Below are 14727 nucleotides of genomic sequence, written 5' to 3' on the forward strand. Positions count from 1 at the left end.
TTTTTTTTTTTTTTTTTTTTGAGACAGGGTTTCTCTGTGTAGCCCTGGCTGTCCTAGAACTCACTCTGGCTGAGTTCAGGCTGGCCTTGAACTCAGAAATCTGCCTGCCTCTGCCTCCCAAATGCTGGGATTAAAGGCATGAGCCACCACTGCCCAGCTTCCCTTCTAGATGTAAAGTTGATTTTGTTGTTGTTTGTCTTTAGCACAAAGGCCTTTTAGAGCTAGTGTGTTCATTGTGTCTGTAGTTCCTAAGAAAAAACAGCTCATTGGTGTTGAAGAAGTGTATTTTGAGACTCACTTTGGTCTCCTGTGGTCATATTTTGGAATGTCGTATCCTGGGCACCATATTGCATGCAATGTACTTTCAGGGACTAGAGAGGCTCTGATGGTTTTCATTGGGTTCTCAGAGTAGTCTGTGATTCCCCAAGCACTGGGGATCTCATGGTCTCGTTGTTCTGTGTTGCTCAGGGTAGTTCTAGAGAGGGTATGGATGGCAGTTCTGGGAAACTTGGGGATTGTATGCTTTCTCCAAGCCAATGCTCAAGGAACTGTGTCTTGGTTTAAATACAAGTAACAGTTGTGTTCCCTCAAGTAGGTTTTGTTTTTTTTGAAACAGAGCCCCTCTGTGTAGCCCCGACTGTCCTGGAACTTGGTAAGTAGTCAAGGATGGCTTCAAATTCATAGGCATTTGCCACCACACTTGGCCAGAATAGTTTCTTTTTTCTGTTTTGTAGACACCATAAGTGACATTGGCTGGTCTCCACTCATGGGCACATTTATCCAGGTAAAATGTTATTAAGCTGAGACCCAGGACTGTGTCCAGAGTCCAAGGTGGGGCTGGCTTAGGAAGTAAGGACTCACTGTAAGACACGTAAGTAAATGGTTGACCTCCTTCCTTGTCTAGTTGGATTCTTCCTTTTTAAAAACAAAACAGCAACAACAACAACAACAAAAAAAACATGATTTCCTCCTGTCCATTTTCTCCAGCTCCATAATTTTAAGGTCTTTAATATTATGGGACCATGTATTTTTATGAATCAGCACAAATTATTCTGAGCAAGGCTCAGGTAAAAATGAACGAATGGATTATAGAAGCATGAGACTGGGGAGATGTCTTGGTGGGTCAAGTCAAGTGCTTGCTGGGAAAACATGAGGACTTTTGGTTTTGAAGACAGGGTCTCACTGTATAGCCCTAGCTGGACTGAAACTCACTGTGTAGACCAGGCTGCCCGCAAACTCACAGAGATCTACCTGCCTCTGCCTCTAAGCATGAAAACTTGAATAAAGACTCCCAGTACCCACATAAAAAGCTGAGAGCGGGGGTGTGCCTCTGTGAGTCTAGAGCTGGGATTAAAGGAGCAGAGTCAGATGGGGACCCCAGAGATCCCAGTCCAACCGGTCTAGCCAACTGATGAGTACCAGGTTCTCAGAAATAAGGTGACGTCAATCTCTGGATTCCATAACCAGCGGCACACATGCACACATGAACATGCACATACACCATACACACTCAAACTCTATAAAAGATGCAGATGAGGTCACAGGAGTGTTTAGCGTAGGGACAATATATGGTAAACAGGAGTTATTTGTTCCTGGATCCTCCTGTCACAGGCTCGGGCAGAAGGACAGGGAATCAGACCAGTGGCAGGGTTTCAAGAGAAGATTTCAAGTGTGTCCAAAGGTGTACAGGATAGCTGGAGCCAGCTCACGTGCCCATCACACGTGTGACACTGCTCTCAGACACTGGATACATCTCTTTCACTCCCCCCTCTTTACCAAAATATTCTAAAACTTTGAAATGGGGTCTGAGGACCCACCAGCTGTAGACATATTTACAATGAGGAGGTTTGTTAGGCTCTCAGGCCCTTCCCTGTCTTCCTGACTCAGGATCTGTGATTTAGGACCTTCAGGTATGGCTGGGCATGGTGGTACAAGCTTGTAATCCTGGCACTTTGGAGGAAGAAGTAGGAGATTGAGTTCAAGGCCAGCCTGGTCCATCGTAAGTTCCAGGACAGCTGGGACTACATAGAGAGACCCTGACTCAAAAACAAAAAACAAAAAACTAGAAGGAAAAAAAAGTAAGAATCCAGGCTAAGAGACAGATGGTTCCCTGAGTAAAGCAATTGTTGTGCCGGTGTGAGGACTGGCCTTCCGCTCCCCAGAACCCACTTGATTCAGGTGGGTGTGGCAGCCCTCCTGTAATCTCCATACACGAGGCAGACAAACAGCCCCTTAGGCAACTTGGTTCCAGGTTCACCAGGAGACCTGCCTTAATACTTATGGAAGACAGACACCTGATGTCAATCTCAGGCTCTGAATGTATATGCACACACGTCCATGTGCCACAGCCATGCAAATAAACAAAAGTGAAGTAAAGATCCTTAGAAGACTCATTTGAAACTCAGAGACCCACCTGCCTCTGCCTTCTGAGTGCTGGGATTAAAGATGTGTGCCACACTGCCTGGCGTCTTTCATTCTTTTCTTTCTTTCTCTCTCTCTCTCTCTCTCTCTCTTTCTTTCTTTTTAAGATTTATTTATTTTATTTATGAGTACACTGTAGCTGTCTTCAGACACACCAGAAGAAGGCATCAGATCCCATTACACCTGGTTGTGTGTCACTATGTGGTTTCTGGGAAATGAACTCAGGACCTCTGGAAGAGCAGTCAGTGCTCTCAACTGCTGAGCCATCTCTCCAGCCCCACATCTTTCATTCATTAATGACTTTTTCCCTCTTTAGTAAACAGAAGTTATTCACTTATTTCCTTATAATTTGTGCTTATTTATGTCTTATTTTTAAAATATTTGTCTACCCACAAGGTCTATGATTTCTTTTTTTGTTGTTTTGTTTTTTGAGTCAGGATTTCTCTGTATAGCTCTGGCTGTCCTGGAACTCACTCTGTTGACCAGGCTGGCCTTGAACTCAGAAATCCACCTGCCTCTGCCTCCCAAGTGCTGGGATTAAAGGAGTACACCACCACTGCCTGGCCTATGATTTCTTTTAAAAGTGTATTATTTCCTTTTTCACATTTAGCTATACAATCCATCATTGTTAAAACATTCATTTTGGCTGAGATGTGGCTCAGTGCTCAAGGCCAGCCGGGGCTAAGTATGAAGACTGTCTTTAAAAGAATCTGTTTGCTAATCATGAGCTTTGTTTGATTATTGGAGATGTTCTTTATTAGATTAAGGAATTTTATTTCTAGTTTGTTTCGAATTTTCATCCCATTTCTCTGTGTTGTGCCCGTTCAAAGCATTCATGAACCCCAAAAGACCGCCAAGGAGCTGATTCCAATGCAATCTCATTAGGGTTTTTATTCAAGCTCAAGCTTGGGCTTCCTGCCAACCCTAACACAGCAGGGGAGGAGAGTGAAGCCCAGCGACCCCAGTTTCAAGCAAGTACTTGTAGGGGCAAGCAAACAAGCAAGGGGGTTTCTAACCTGGCACATATCTGATTGGGGGCTATTATGGAATTTTGTTGCACTTTAAAATAATTGGCTGGTGCTGGGAGCCAAACCATAAACTTAACTTCTGCTTTCCTCCTGATTGGTGGGTGTTAGGGAGTGAATTGGGGGTGCAGGCTTGTTAGGGAGTAATCTGGAAATTTGTGCTAGGTGCACAGGCTTATTGGTTAACTCAAGATTCAACCTTAGGTCAGATTCTCTAAGATGGAGTTGGTCTGGTGTCTCACCTGCAAGTTTTACGCCTATGATGTCACGAGGGGCAGGGACATCAGCTGTCAGTTGTCCTTTCATTGACTGTTCTTGTCAGCATTTGGTGTCAGTCTTGTATTGACAACATAAAATAATTTGAAACTGATTTTTTATTTTCCATTCACTGGCACAGAGAATTCTGTCTATATGAGCCTGGTGTTCGTTGTTCAAATGTCCTGAAGATTTTTATCAGTGAAGGTATTGTGCCTAGTGTTCTTTCTGAGGTTCTTGATAATGAGTTAAAAAAAAAAACTCTGATTCACCTTGTGTGTTTCTTCTTTGGCCAGTTTTGAGTTTTTCTGTTTTTGTTTTTGTTTTTTTTTGAAGGGATTTCCCCATTTTACCTAAATTATCAAGGTCACTGGCACAAAATTCAGTATAATATCCTCTTGCTTAAAATGCCTCTTAGACCAGACATGGTGGCACACCCCTTTAGTTCCAGAACTCAGGAGGCAGAGACAGGAGGATCTCTGAGTTGGAGGCCAGCCTGGTCTACAAGAGTGAGTTCCATGATAGCTAGGGCCACACAGAGAAACCATGTCTTAAAAGAACAAACAAATAAAATAAGTCTACACAAATCCAAATAAACTAAAATATTAAGTAAAACTGGCCTATGCTCAAACATGCAATTAGCATGACAACCAAATCATCTAATGTTAAAAACATTCTTCAATTTTAGTCACATATTAATGAACTGATATTTCCACTGACCAACAAAATATTAACATTTTACACTGTTTTATCAGTTTATATTTTATCACTACAAAGTGTATAATATAAACTATGCTATCTTAGCCACCCCACCCAACACGCCCTCTAAGAACTGCACTTCAGATGGAGCCTAAATTGGTTACAACCCAGAGTCACAGAGGAAATCACAGAGGAAACACTGACTGCTTAGATTAAGAGATGAGAAATCAGAACCTGCAGGACACACTTAAAGCACTGATTACAGGAAATGCAGTCTTTCACACACGCTCAAAGAGGCTGAGCATGGTGGCACAGGCCTGTAATCTAGGCACTTGGAAGATGGAAACTGGAGAAACAGGAGTTCAGTTCATCTTCAGCTACATTAGGAGTTCAAGGTCAGCCTGTGCTACATGAAACCCCACCTTAAAAAAACCAAAGCAAAAGCAAAAGCAAAAACAAAAAATCCCATATATATGAACACAATTCTATTCTCCCCATCTTTGCTATAGCTGTGAACCTTCCAGAGAAATATGGAGATCCTTACATACACGCACACACACACACACACACACACACACACACACACATTTTTGTAATGTGTATATGTAATTTACCTGCATGTATATTTGTGTACCACAACCACGTACATACCTAGTGCCCATGGAGGCCAGACGGCAACAGGTTCTCTGGAACTGGAGTTACAGATGGTTGCTAACCACCTGGGAACCAAACCTGGGTCCTCTGGAAGAGCAGCCAGTGATCTTCACCACTGTCTTATCTCTCCGGCTGGGAAGGCTCTCTATTTTAGTAAGGTAACAGAAGAGCAAACCAAACCCAAAGTTGGGACAGGAAGGAATAAAGGTATAAGTAAATACTAAGGAAGTTGAAGGTGAACTTGCTATATAGAAAATTAACAAAGCTAAAGATCGTTTTTTATGCCGGGTGGTGGTGGAGCACGCCTTTGATCCCAGCATTTGGGAGGCAGAGGCAGGCAGATTTCTGAGTTTGAGGCCAGTCTGGTCTACAGAGTGAGTTCCAGGACAGCCAGGGCTACAAGAGAAACCCTGTCTCGAAAAAAACAAAAACAAAAACAAAAAAAAAAAAAAGAAGAAAAGAAAGATCGTTTTATAAAATGATTAATAAAGCCAGATCTGGTGCTGTATGATTGTGATAGTAGCAAGCAGGAGGTGGAAAAAGGGCATTAGGAAGTCAAAGTTGTCCTAAAGAACTGAGTTTGAGGCCGGCCTGAGTAATGTAAGACCTTGAAATTAGAAAAATACAGAGAGAAAGAGGAGAGAGAGAGATAGAGAGGGAGAGGGAGAGAGAGAGAGAGAGAGAGAGAGAGAGAGAGAGAGAGAGAGAGAGAGAGAGAGAGGATGAACACTAATTAAAAAAAGATTCATGAGCTGAAAACTGTCTAGCAAATGCTAATATGCATCTAAAGCAAGTCGCTGGTATTAACAAAAAGGGCCTCATCATTGGTCCTAAGACACATTTTTATTTTTATTTTTTGAGGGTAGGGGACAGGGTTTCTCTCTGTAGCCCTGGCTGTCCTGGAACTCACTCTATAAGCCACCTGCCTCTGCCTCTTGAGTGCTGGGATTAAAGATGGGCACCACCATTCTGCGCTGTTTGTAGTTCTTCTCAGGCCCCTGGGTTTCTTTCACTGGGCGCGGTGAGTCGAGGGTTACCCTGTACCTCAGTCCATTCCTTTTCACTCCTGGCTAGTGGTGTTCCATCATATGAACACAGCTGCTTTCATCCGCTCTCCCACAGGGGCCATTTGGCTTGTTTCCAGTTCTGAGTTGTAAGTTACAAACTATTAAACACTCTTAGATATTTTTGAGGACGTTGTGCTTCCTCTTGGGTCACTTGTAGGGTTTTAGACCTTCTCTGGGGACTCTGATCCATGTTAAGTTTGGTACAGGACACAGTATGAGCCAAGTGACTGGTGTGAAAATCACAAAGCCGGAAGTTAAAGGGCTGGGGGGCGGTACTCGCTCCTCAGACTGCTTTCCCGGGGACTGGAGCTTGGTTTAGGAGAGAGACCCCGCAGTCCTGGGTCAGACACACCCACAATCATTCCTTTTCAATAGGAATAGCATTCCTGGAGATGGAAGCTCTTTTCCTCATCTTCACAGTGAGGTGATGACACCACCACAGGATCTGGCAGGTTGATGGCAGGCGCGGGTACAGCCACAGCCTCTACTGTGTGCCTCTTTCATCAGGCATTTCTCTTTTGCCCACAGGCCTGAAGCCCCTGGGAGCCTTCAATGTGGATGTGGACTGGGCCTGGGTCACACCACTCCAGCCAGGCGCACCTTCTGTGCTCAGCTCCCTTCTGCATCAAGACCCCAGCAACAACCAGACCTGGTGAGTGGGGGCTATGGTGTGGAAGGGTGAGGACTAGGGCGGTCCCAAAGATGACAGAGGTGCAGCCCAGAGGTGCAGCCCAGAGAAGGCTGTGCTATCCCATTCTGTACGCCGGGCAGCAGCCATTTCCCTTGGCGAATGACACACAGCGGAAGAGAGAAAGCAAGGGGTTGTGATCCCCACAGCCTGGGTAACTCACGGAGCCCCTGTCCTCTACTCATTCACTTTTCCTTACACTGGGTCAGAGAAGGAAACCTTAAATACTACTTTAAATTAAAGTTCACCAAGGGCCTTTACTGACTTATGAAAGTTCTATGTTCTCAACATAGGAAAGTTGGAGAATGGCAATAATAAATAAATAAATGGAGACTCTGAGAGTCAGCCATTGAAGTTAAGAGTGCATTGTCAGAGGCACCTCTCTGTATTCACTGAGAGAGCTTAGTGAGGCACTTTGCCCCGAGGCTCAGTGTCTCCACCCTGACAGGTGATTTGTGGAACTCATAGGTTTGCTGTGAGACTATTTGAGAAAATAGGCCCAGAGGGCTTTGTTTACATGGGTTCTGGCCAAACTGAACTGTGAGAAACACTGCCTTGTGTCTTGAAACTCTCGTCTGTATCCACCGTCTGGCTGAGAAGGAGCTGCCAGATCAGAGGCCTGGGAGGGCTAGCATGTGGTGGGTGAAACAGGAATTCGTGGGAGTGTGTTGGCGCCATGGCCTTGGAGAGCAGCATGGCCATGCCGGGTGGGTCAGGGACGTGCAGTGGCCTTTAGTTCAGCAGTCATAACCCAGGCACAAGCTCTAGAAGATAGATGTGCAGGCCTGTGCAAAAGTAAAACCAAATGTGGTGCTTGGAATTGAATCCAGGATCTTACACATTCTAAGCATATGCTCTATGCCAGGATCCCTGTCCCAGGCATATAGATGATGATGATGATGATGATGATGATGATGATGATGATGATGATGATGATGATGATGATGATGGTGTGTATGTGATTCTGACAACTGAACCCAAGGCATCAAGAATGCTAAGCACACTCTGCTAGTGAGCTTTGTTCCTAGCCCTGATATAAAGACATTGGCAGTGCTCCTAACATGAAAAAAAAAAAAAATTAAACAAAGTGTGATTGCATGGAATCAAAATCAGGTCAAATCAGTGAGTGGAAGTTGCATTATGCTCAGCCTGGAAATGTGAGATGAGAGGGCAGGATGTCATTCACTCCAAGTTCTGATGGAGTTCCTACTGTGTGCTAAGTCCCTCCACTGTATGCCAGGCCCTGTGAGCAAAGCAGACAGAGTTTCCTGGCAACGTACACACACTTTGGTTCAGGTAGCCTCCATATTGGGCAGGGCCATAGCAGGATAAATATGTCTTCTAATAGATAAGGGCTATGTTCGGTGCTGAGGCAGGGGAAGATCTGGATAGAGGGAAAACTCAGTACGTAAAGTCCTATCTGTGGCCCACTCCCACTTCCTGTTGTTACCAGAGTGGCTTCTAATGGGGGGTTGGTTTAACTTAGGAACTCCCTCCCTCCTTCCCTCTTTCCCTCTCTTTCCCTTCCTTCCTTCCTTTCTTCCTTCCTTCCTTTCTTTCTTTCTCTCTTTCTTTCTTTCTTCCTTTTTGATGTTTCTTGTTATCATGTTTATGGCTTGAACCCAGGACCTCCTGCATGCTAAGCAAGGACTCTCCCCTGCTACCGCTGCCTTCCAAGTGTCAGGCTAAGGCATGCACCATCCCTCCAAATTATTTTTAAAGGATTTAATTATTATTTATTTGATCATTTGCTTATAGCTATGTACTCTTAACTGAAATATCAATATTAAATTTGAAAATAGCAGGTGTCTATTGACATGAATAGTTTGGAGGTCATAAACTCTCCATTGGTGGAGAGGAGTTCATCAGTAGACTTCAGTGGTTAACGTAGAGCCATTTTATTTATTTAGTAAATATTTATAAAGCATCTGCTCAGTGCCAGACAAAAGGTGTGGGTTAAAGCAGAGAGAGAACCAGGGATGGGCACACACCTTGAATCCCAGCACTCAAGCAGAAACAGGCAGAGCTCTGTGAGTTTGAGGCCAACTTGGTCTACATAGTGAACCAGGCCATGTTGGGCTACATAGTGAGACCCTGGGTTCCACATCCCCTCAAAAGGGAGTGATATGTGGCTCTTGTCCTCAAGGAGCTGCTGGGCTCATGAAGGACTCAGACAAGCCTCACAATGATGATAATGTTAACAGCTATAGCGGGATCCTCTGGTGCTTGCAGGAACATGAACAAGGGCCACTTCCAGTTTGTGTGTGTGTGTGTGTGTGTGTGTGTGTGTGAGAGAGAGCGAGAGAGCGAGAGAGAGAGAGAGAGAGAGAGAGAGAGAGAGAGAGAGAGAGATCAAAGTTAGCATGAGAAGGGCTGAGAAAAGGAAGTCCAGAGGTTAGCTACAAGCCTGGAGGCTTCCCTGAGCAAGGGAGATGGCTAAGAAAATACCCAGTGCCAGACACTGAGAGCCGTGGAGGATCATGGGAGAGATGGACTGTAACTCATCACTATTGCGTGGAGTTCCAGAAGAGCTAGAAGGGTTTGAAGCAAGAACAGTGAGAATGTGGTCAAAGATTTTGGCTGCCAGAAGATAATCGAAAGTTGATGTTTTGGTCAGGTGCGGATCTCTGTCAGTTTAAAGCCAGCCTCATCTACATAGCAAGTTCTAGGCCAGCTAGAATTACATGGTGAGTGAGATTCTATCTCAAAAAAAAAAACAAAAAAACAAAACAAAACAAAACAAAAACAACAAAAAAACATTGACCTTTATTGCATTTTGTTTTGATAATTTTGTATGGACATAACCATATATGAAAGCTCATGCATCATCTATGTGCGATTCAATGTATGTTCATAAAACATGCCATCCGTATAAGCATCTGGATCGCAAACACCAGGGCAGCCACGCCTTTAAAGGCAGGGCATCTCTGTGAGTTCGAGGCCAGCCCGGTCTACATAGTCAGTTCCAGGACAGTCGGGGATATACAGAGTTAACCATGTCTAAGAAAACCTAAACAACATCAAAACAAACAAGCACAAGGAAAGTCTCCTGGGAGCCCTGTGCTCTGCACCAGACGTCCCCCCATTGACAACCAGCCCTCCCACCTCAACTCTGTGTTTCTGTCAGTTTTGCCTGGGTTTTAAAAAATATTTATTTATTCATGCTATGTATATGTAGTTGTCTTCAGACACATCAGAAGAGGGCATCAGATCCCATTATGGATGGTTGTGAGCCACCACGTGGTTGCTGGGAATTGAACTCAGGACCTCTGAAAGAGCAGTCAGTGCTTTTAAAGACTGAGACATCTCTCCAGTCCCTCTGCCTGGTTTTTAACTTGATATAAATGAGACAACAGAACTCACTCAGTCAAGCAACCCTCAAACAGCATTAGGTCCTCCAGCCCCATTAGTGGTACTGCCTGAGGCTGGAGTTTTGTATGGTGTCAACATCACTGATGCTGAGCATGTGGCCAATCCCCCTGGCACTTCTACTCCACAGCCAGGGGGAATTATTTGATCAGGCTTATACAGGGAGGTTGAGTTTGCATTTTGTTTTCCAAGTAGTTTGCAATACATACAAGGTTTTTAGTCAAGTTATCTGTGGCTATTTCCTGCCTCCTCATCTTCTACCACTACCCCAGTGGGTCCCTTACCAGCCCTAGGCTCACAGTCTTACTGCCTCCTCCATTAGAGGCCCAAGGACCAAAGTAGATGGGGAGGGAGAACTTGTGTTTAAAGCTCTCAATGAATAGGGTGCTGGGAGCTGTCAAGAAATAAGGAACCTAGTGGGGCTCGTGGATACCTCACTGAATACCTGCTAAGTCAGAGGGGCTTGGGGGTTTGCACTGTCAGCAGGAGGATGTGGTGGAGACAATTCTGGGTTTCTGGGCCTGCTGTGTGTGTGTGGGGGGGGCAGGAAATGCACCAACTAATTGGCCCAGCTCACCAGAGAAAGAGAGAGAGAGAGAGAGAGAGAGAGAGAGAGAGAGAGAGAGAGAGAGAGAGAGAGAGGGAGGAAAAGGGTGATAACTGCTCTAATCCCCAGGGTGAGGGTACTAGGCCCCTCATAATTCCTGTACTTTCTGAATTATGGAGGATTGAGTAAGATTGCCATCTGGGAGAAGGCAGGAGGTGGATGAGATGCTCTGGAGCTGCACCCAGTCTAGAGCGGACCCCAGGACCTGTGGATGGCAGAGGGTGGCAACCTCTGTCATAGCTGGTCCTCCGTCATAGCTGGTCAGTCTGTGGTTAGCTGGTTTGCTAGTCACTAAGGCAGCAAACCTGGAGGTTGCCAGCCATAAAAAGTTCGGGAGCAACACAGACTGGGCCTTAGGCCACAGAATTGCACATCTAGATGACCATCTTGGGGATCTGCAGTGTGTGGTGTGCAGTCTGCGTAGCTGCATGTGTGGGCCTCTTGAGAGCTCATAACCAAGGTAGAAACAAAGGCCTGGCATGGGAAGGGGAATCTAGTAGTTAGGGCTCCTGGAGGACCTGAGGGGGTCAGCTTGTACCTTCCTTGGGGGGGGATTCCTGCAGAGCTGGTACCTGGAAGCCTGCTCTGCAGGAGAAGGGAGGAAAAGGCACCACAGGAGGAAACGGGCTGGGCAAAGGGTTGTTCTAGGTGCTCTGGGAAAGAACATGGTTGTGTGCACATCCACCATTAGGATCCTGCTCCTGAAGGTACTGGGCCTGGGCCAAGACAGCCTGGGGAGAGAGACAGAGTTATTGAACAGTGACCTTATTTGGGAACTCGGGCACACCCTGGTCATCTACGCCTCTGAACTGGCTGGTTTTGTGTACCAACTTGACACAGGCTGGAGTTATCACAGAGAAGGGAGTTTCAGTTGGGGAAGTGCCTCCATGAGATCCAGCTTTGAGGCATTTTCTCAATTAGTGATCAAGTGGGTAGGGGCCCTTGTGGGTGGTGCCATCCCTGGGCTGGAAGTCTTGGGTTCTATAAGAGAGCAGGCTGAGAGCAAGCCAGGGGAAGCAAGCCAGTAAGAAACATCTCTCCATGGGCCCTGTGTCAGCTCCTGCTTCCTGACCTGCTTGAGTTCCTGACTTCCTCTGGTGATCAACAGCAAAGTGGAAGTAAGCTAAATAAACCCTTTCCTCCACAACCTTGCTTCTTGGTCATGATGTTTGTGCAGGAATAGAAACTCTGACTAATAACCCTCTGTCCAATGCCCCAGATCAATCCCTCAGCCGTTGCCTGTACAACCATGCAAGTTTTTCAACAAGTGTTTACTGGTTCTTACACTGTGTTAAGAGGTGTTCCAAGCCTTGGGAATCGCATGATAGACAAGGTAGACAAGACTATGGGGATCTTGCTTGGTGGAGAAGACAGATGATACATAGGTAAAGAAGGAAGCAAGCTACTATCTAGTGGTGGCAAGTTCTGAGAAGGGAAGTGTCAGAGCAGGGTAACTAGCATGTGAGGTGGGGCCTCTTGGAGAAAGCAGTAGGCACGGGTGGCAGTTATGCAGAGTACAGGGATGCGGATGAGCCAGTTTTAGGGAGTGCAAGGCCAGTATTCCAGGCAGAAAGGACAGCTGGCTAGAGGACCTGAGGTGAGAAAGGACCAGGACATAAAGTTGTTAAAGGCCACAACATATATCTGCAGGTCTTTCTCTGAGTAAGCAGGGTAGGTTGGAGAGGTAGACGTGGGTCAGATCCTGCCTGGCCTAGGGGCTGGGATGATGGGTTTAAGAAAGACAGTGAGGGATTAGGTGTGGGTCAGAGGCGGAGCACTTGCCTGGCCTTGGGTGCAATCGTCAGAAAGAAAAAAGAAAGAGAGATGCCTGATCTTTATTCTAAGTTGGGTGGGGTGGCACGGCCCTTTAATCCCAGCACTTAGGAGGCAGAGACAAGCAGATCGCTGAGTTTGAGGCCAGCCCGGTCTACAGAGCAAATTCCAGGACAGCCAGGGCTACACAGAGAAATCCTGTCTTGACAAAACAAACAGAAGTGTCTTGTGCTAAGAGCTGAGGAAGTAGAGGCAGGGCCCCATGTCTGTCCCTCCTCCTGTGCTATCTTGTCTTCTAGACCCCCACAGCCACATCATGGCCTTTCAAAATCTCAGACTAATCATGTGTCGAGTGCTTCCCCTTGACAAAGCTCTCCATAGCTTCCTGTCACCACAAAGGCCTTTAGGTTTGGCTCACTATTACCAAGGCAGTCTTCAGATCCCCTTCCCTAGTGCTTTGCTTGTAACCCCAGCCACAGGTGCTCAGTCACCCTGAGTCCCAGGCCAGCCAAGCCCCAGGCCCCATGGAGCAGTGTGATTGTTAGACTGTTTAAGCTGACCCTGTCCTCTGCCATCTTCTAGAACTTGAGATGGGAGACAAGAACTTCACACCAGGATTGACATCTCCTCAGGCTGTCTTCATCAGCTCCCCAAACCTCTAGTTTCTAGCCAGGAAATACTAAGGACAGACGAGCAAAATGAGCAGTATGGCTGGTGACTTCTTGGTTCCCCCCATTCCATTCCACAAGACAGGAGTCTTTTTTGTTTGTTTGCTTTTGTTTTTGTTTTGTTTTTTTGTTTTTGTTTTTGTTTTTTTGTTTTTGTTTTTTGTTTTTTTTTTTCAAGACAGGGTTTCTCTGTGTAGCCCTGGCTGTCCTGGAACTTACTCTGTAGACCAGGCTGGCCTTGAACTCAGAAATCTGCCTCCCAAGTGCTGGGATTAAAGGTGTGTGCCACCACTGCCCGGCCCTGACAGGAGTCTTTTCTAACTACCAGAAGTACTCCAAACTGTCAGGCAGTGTGGGGCAGTAGGCTGTCCCAGTCGAGCAAAGGTCTGGAATCCCAGACACCCGGTGGGTGGTAATTTCTGCCTGCATGGGATGGAAGATGTTCGACCATGCCTCCTGGGCCCCTGGCTCCTGTTGCAGTTACAGCTCCCACAGCCCCTCACCCCAGCAGGAGAGTTGTGTGATATAGGTCACGGTCACGTAAAAGCAGCACCAAGCCTTCCTACTTGCAAATAAGGTTTCCCCAAGCTTTCAGTCCAAACCAATGAGAAGAACCTGCTGTCAAACCCTGAATCACCCCCAAAACTGTATATAAATCCTATCCAGGGGATTAAGGGTGTGTGAGAACTGCTCCATCATCGGAGTCTTTGGTTCTAAGAGCTGTAACACTTGGGAAGAGGTCTGCTCTCCCTTAACTGCCGCCTGAATCTCCGTCCAGCCTGACCTGACTCAGTGGGGAGTAACCGAGTAACCTGGAGAGCAAGGCAGAGATGGAGGTGAAGCCAACTGCAGCAGCAGAAGCTGCGGAAGTGACTTCCCCTCCCTGCTCATGCTCTCTTCCCTTCCCCGGAACTCTCGCACCAGGCTGGGCCAGAGATCTCCGTGGAAAGCCTTGGTACACAGGCCCTCAAGGCAGACAGACAGGGGTTACATTTAATTGTTTCCCTGCTTGAAGCCGTGTAGAAGCAGAGGCTGACTAAGTGCCTACCTTCCCTGTAATGCTGAGTCTGCAGGCCTGGGCTAGAAAGCTGTCTGTCATATCCAGGTCTGGGCCTCTTCCTCAGGCAGGAATAAGGAAGACTGGGCCTGGGCTGGCAGGAAGGGGACAGGCTCCCTCAGCCAGCTTGTCTTTGCTGTCTCCTCATCCTCTTAGCCTCCTGGTAGCTAGACGCAGCTCCAACAGGAATACACGGGCCCTGTATCGATGTGCCATATCCATCATTCCAGATGAAATTGCTTGCAAGCCAGTGGGTAAGCCGACCCCACCTCCATAGAAAGCTCCCCAGGACACCTCCTGGGACCCTCACATAATCTCAGCTCAAACTATTCCGATCCCAATCCTGCCTGATCCGGCCTAACCACTTCTGACCCTCAGCCCCATAGTGAGCCTTGAACCCCAGTGCCCAGGCTCATGCTACCCACCACAGCCCAGCCTGCCTCT

General features: G+C 46.6%; 1 protein-coding gene across 4 annotated transcripts in view; it reads left to right on the plus strand.

The window, feature by feature from the left end:
- Itgae (integrin subunit alpha E) overlaps positions 1-14727 on the plus strand; it is a 57936-nt gene that overhangs the window by 6074 nt on the left and 37135 nt on the right. For all 4 annotated transcript variants that reach the window (XM_031351744.1, XM_031351746.1, XM_031351747.1 and 1 more), the window contains exons 2-3: positions 6650-6773; positions 14440-14537. In XM_031351744.1, the coding sequence (XP_031207604.1) occupies positions 6650-6773; positions 14440-14537 (222 nt within the window). The remainder of the gene's footprint in view (positions 1-6649; positions 6774-14439; positions 14538-14727) is intronic.

This window comes from Mastomys coucha, unplaced genomic scaffold (assembly GCF_008632895.1).
Source record: "Mastomys coucha isolate ucsf_1 unplaced genomic scaffold, UCSF_Mcou_1 pScaffold5, whole genome shotgun sequence".
Taxonomy (NCBI): Eukaryota; Metazoa; Chordata; class Mammalia; order Rodentia; family Muridae; genus Mastomys; species Mastomys coucha.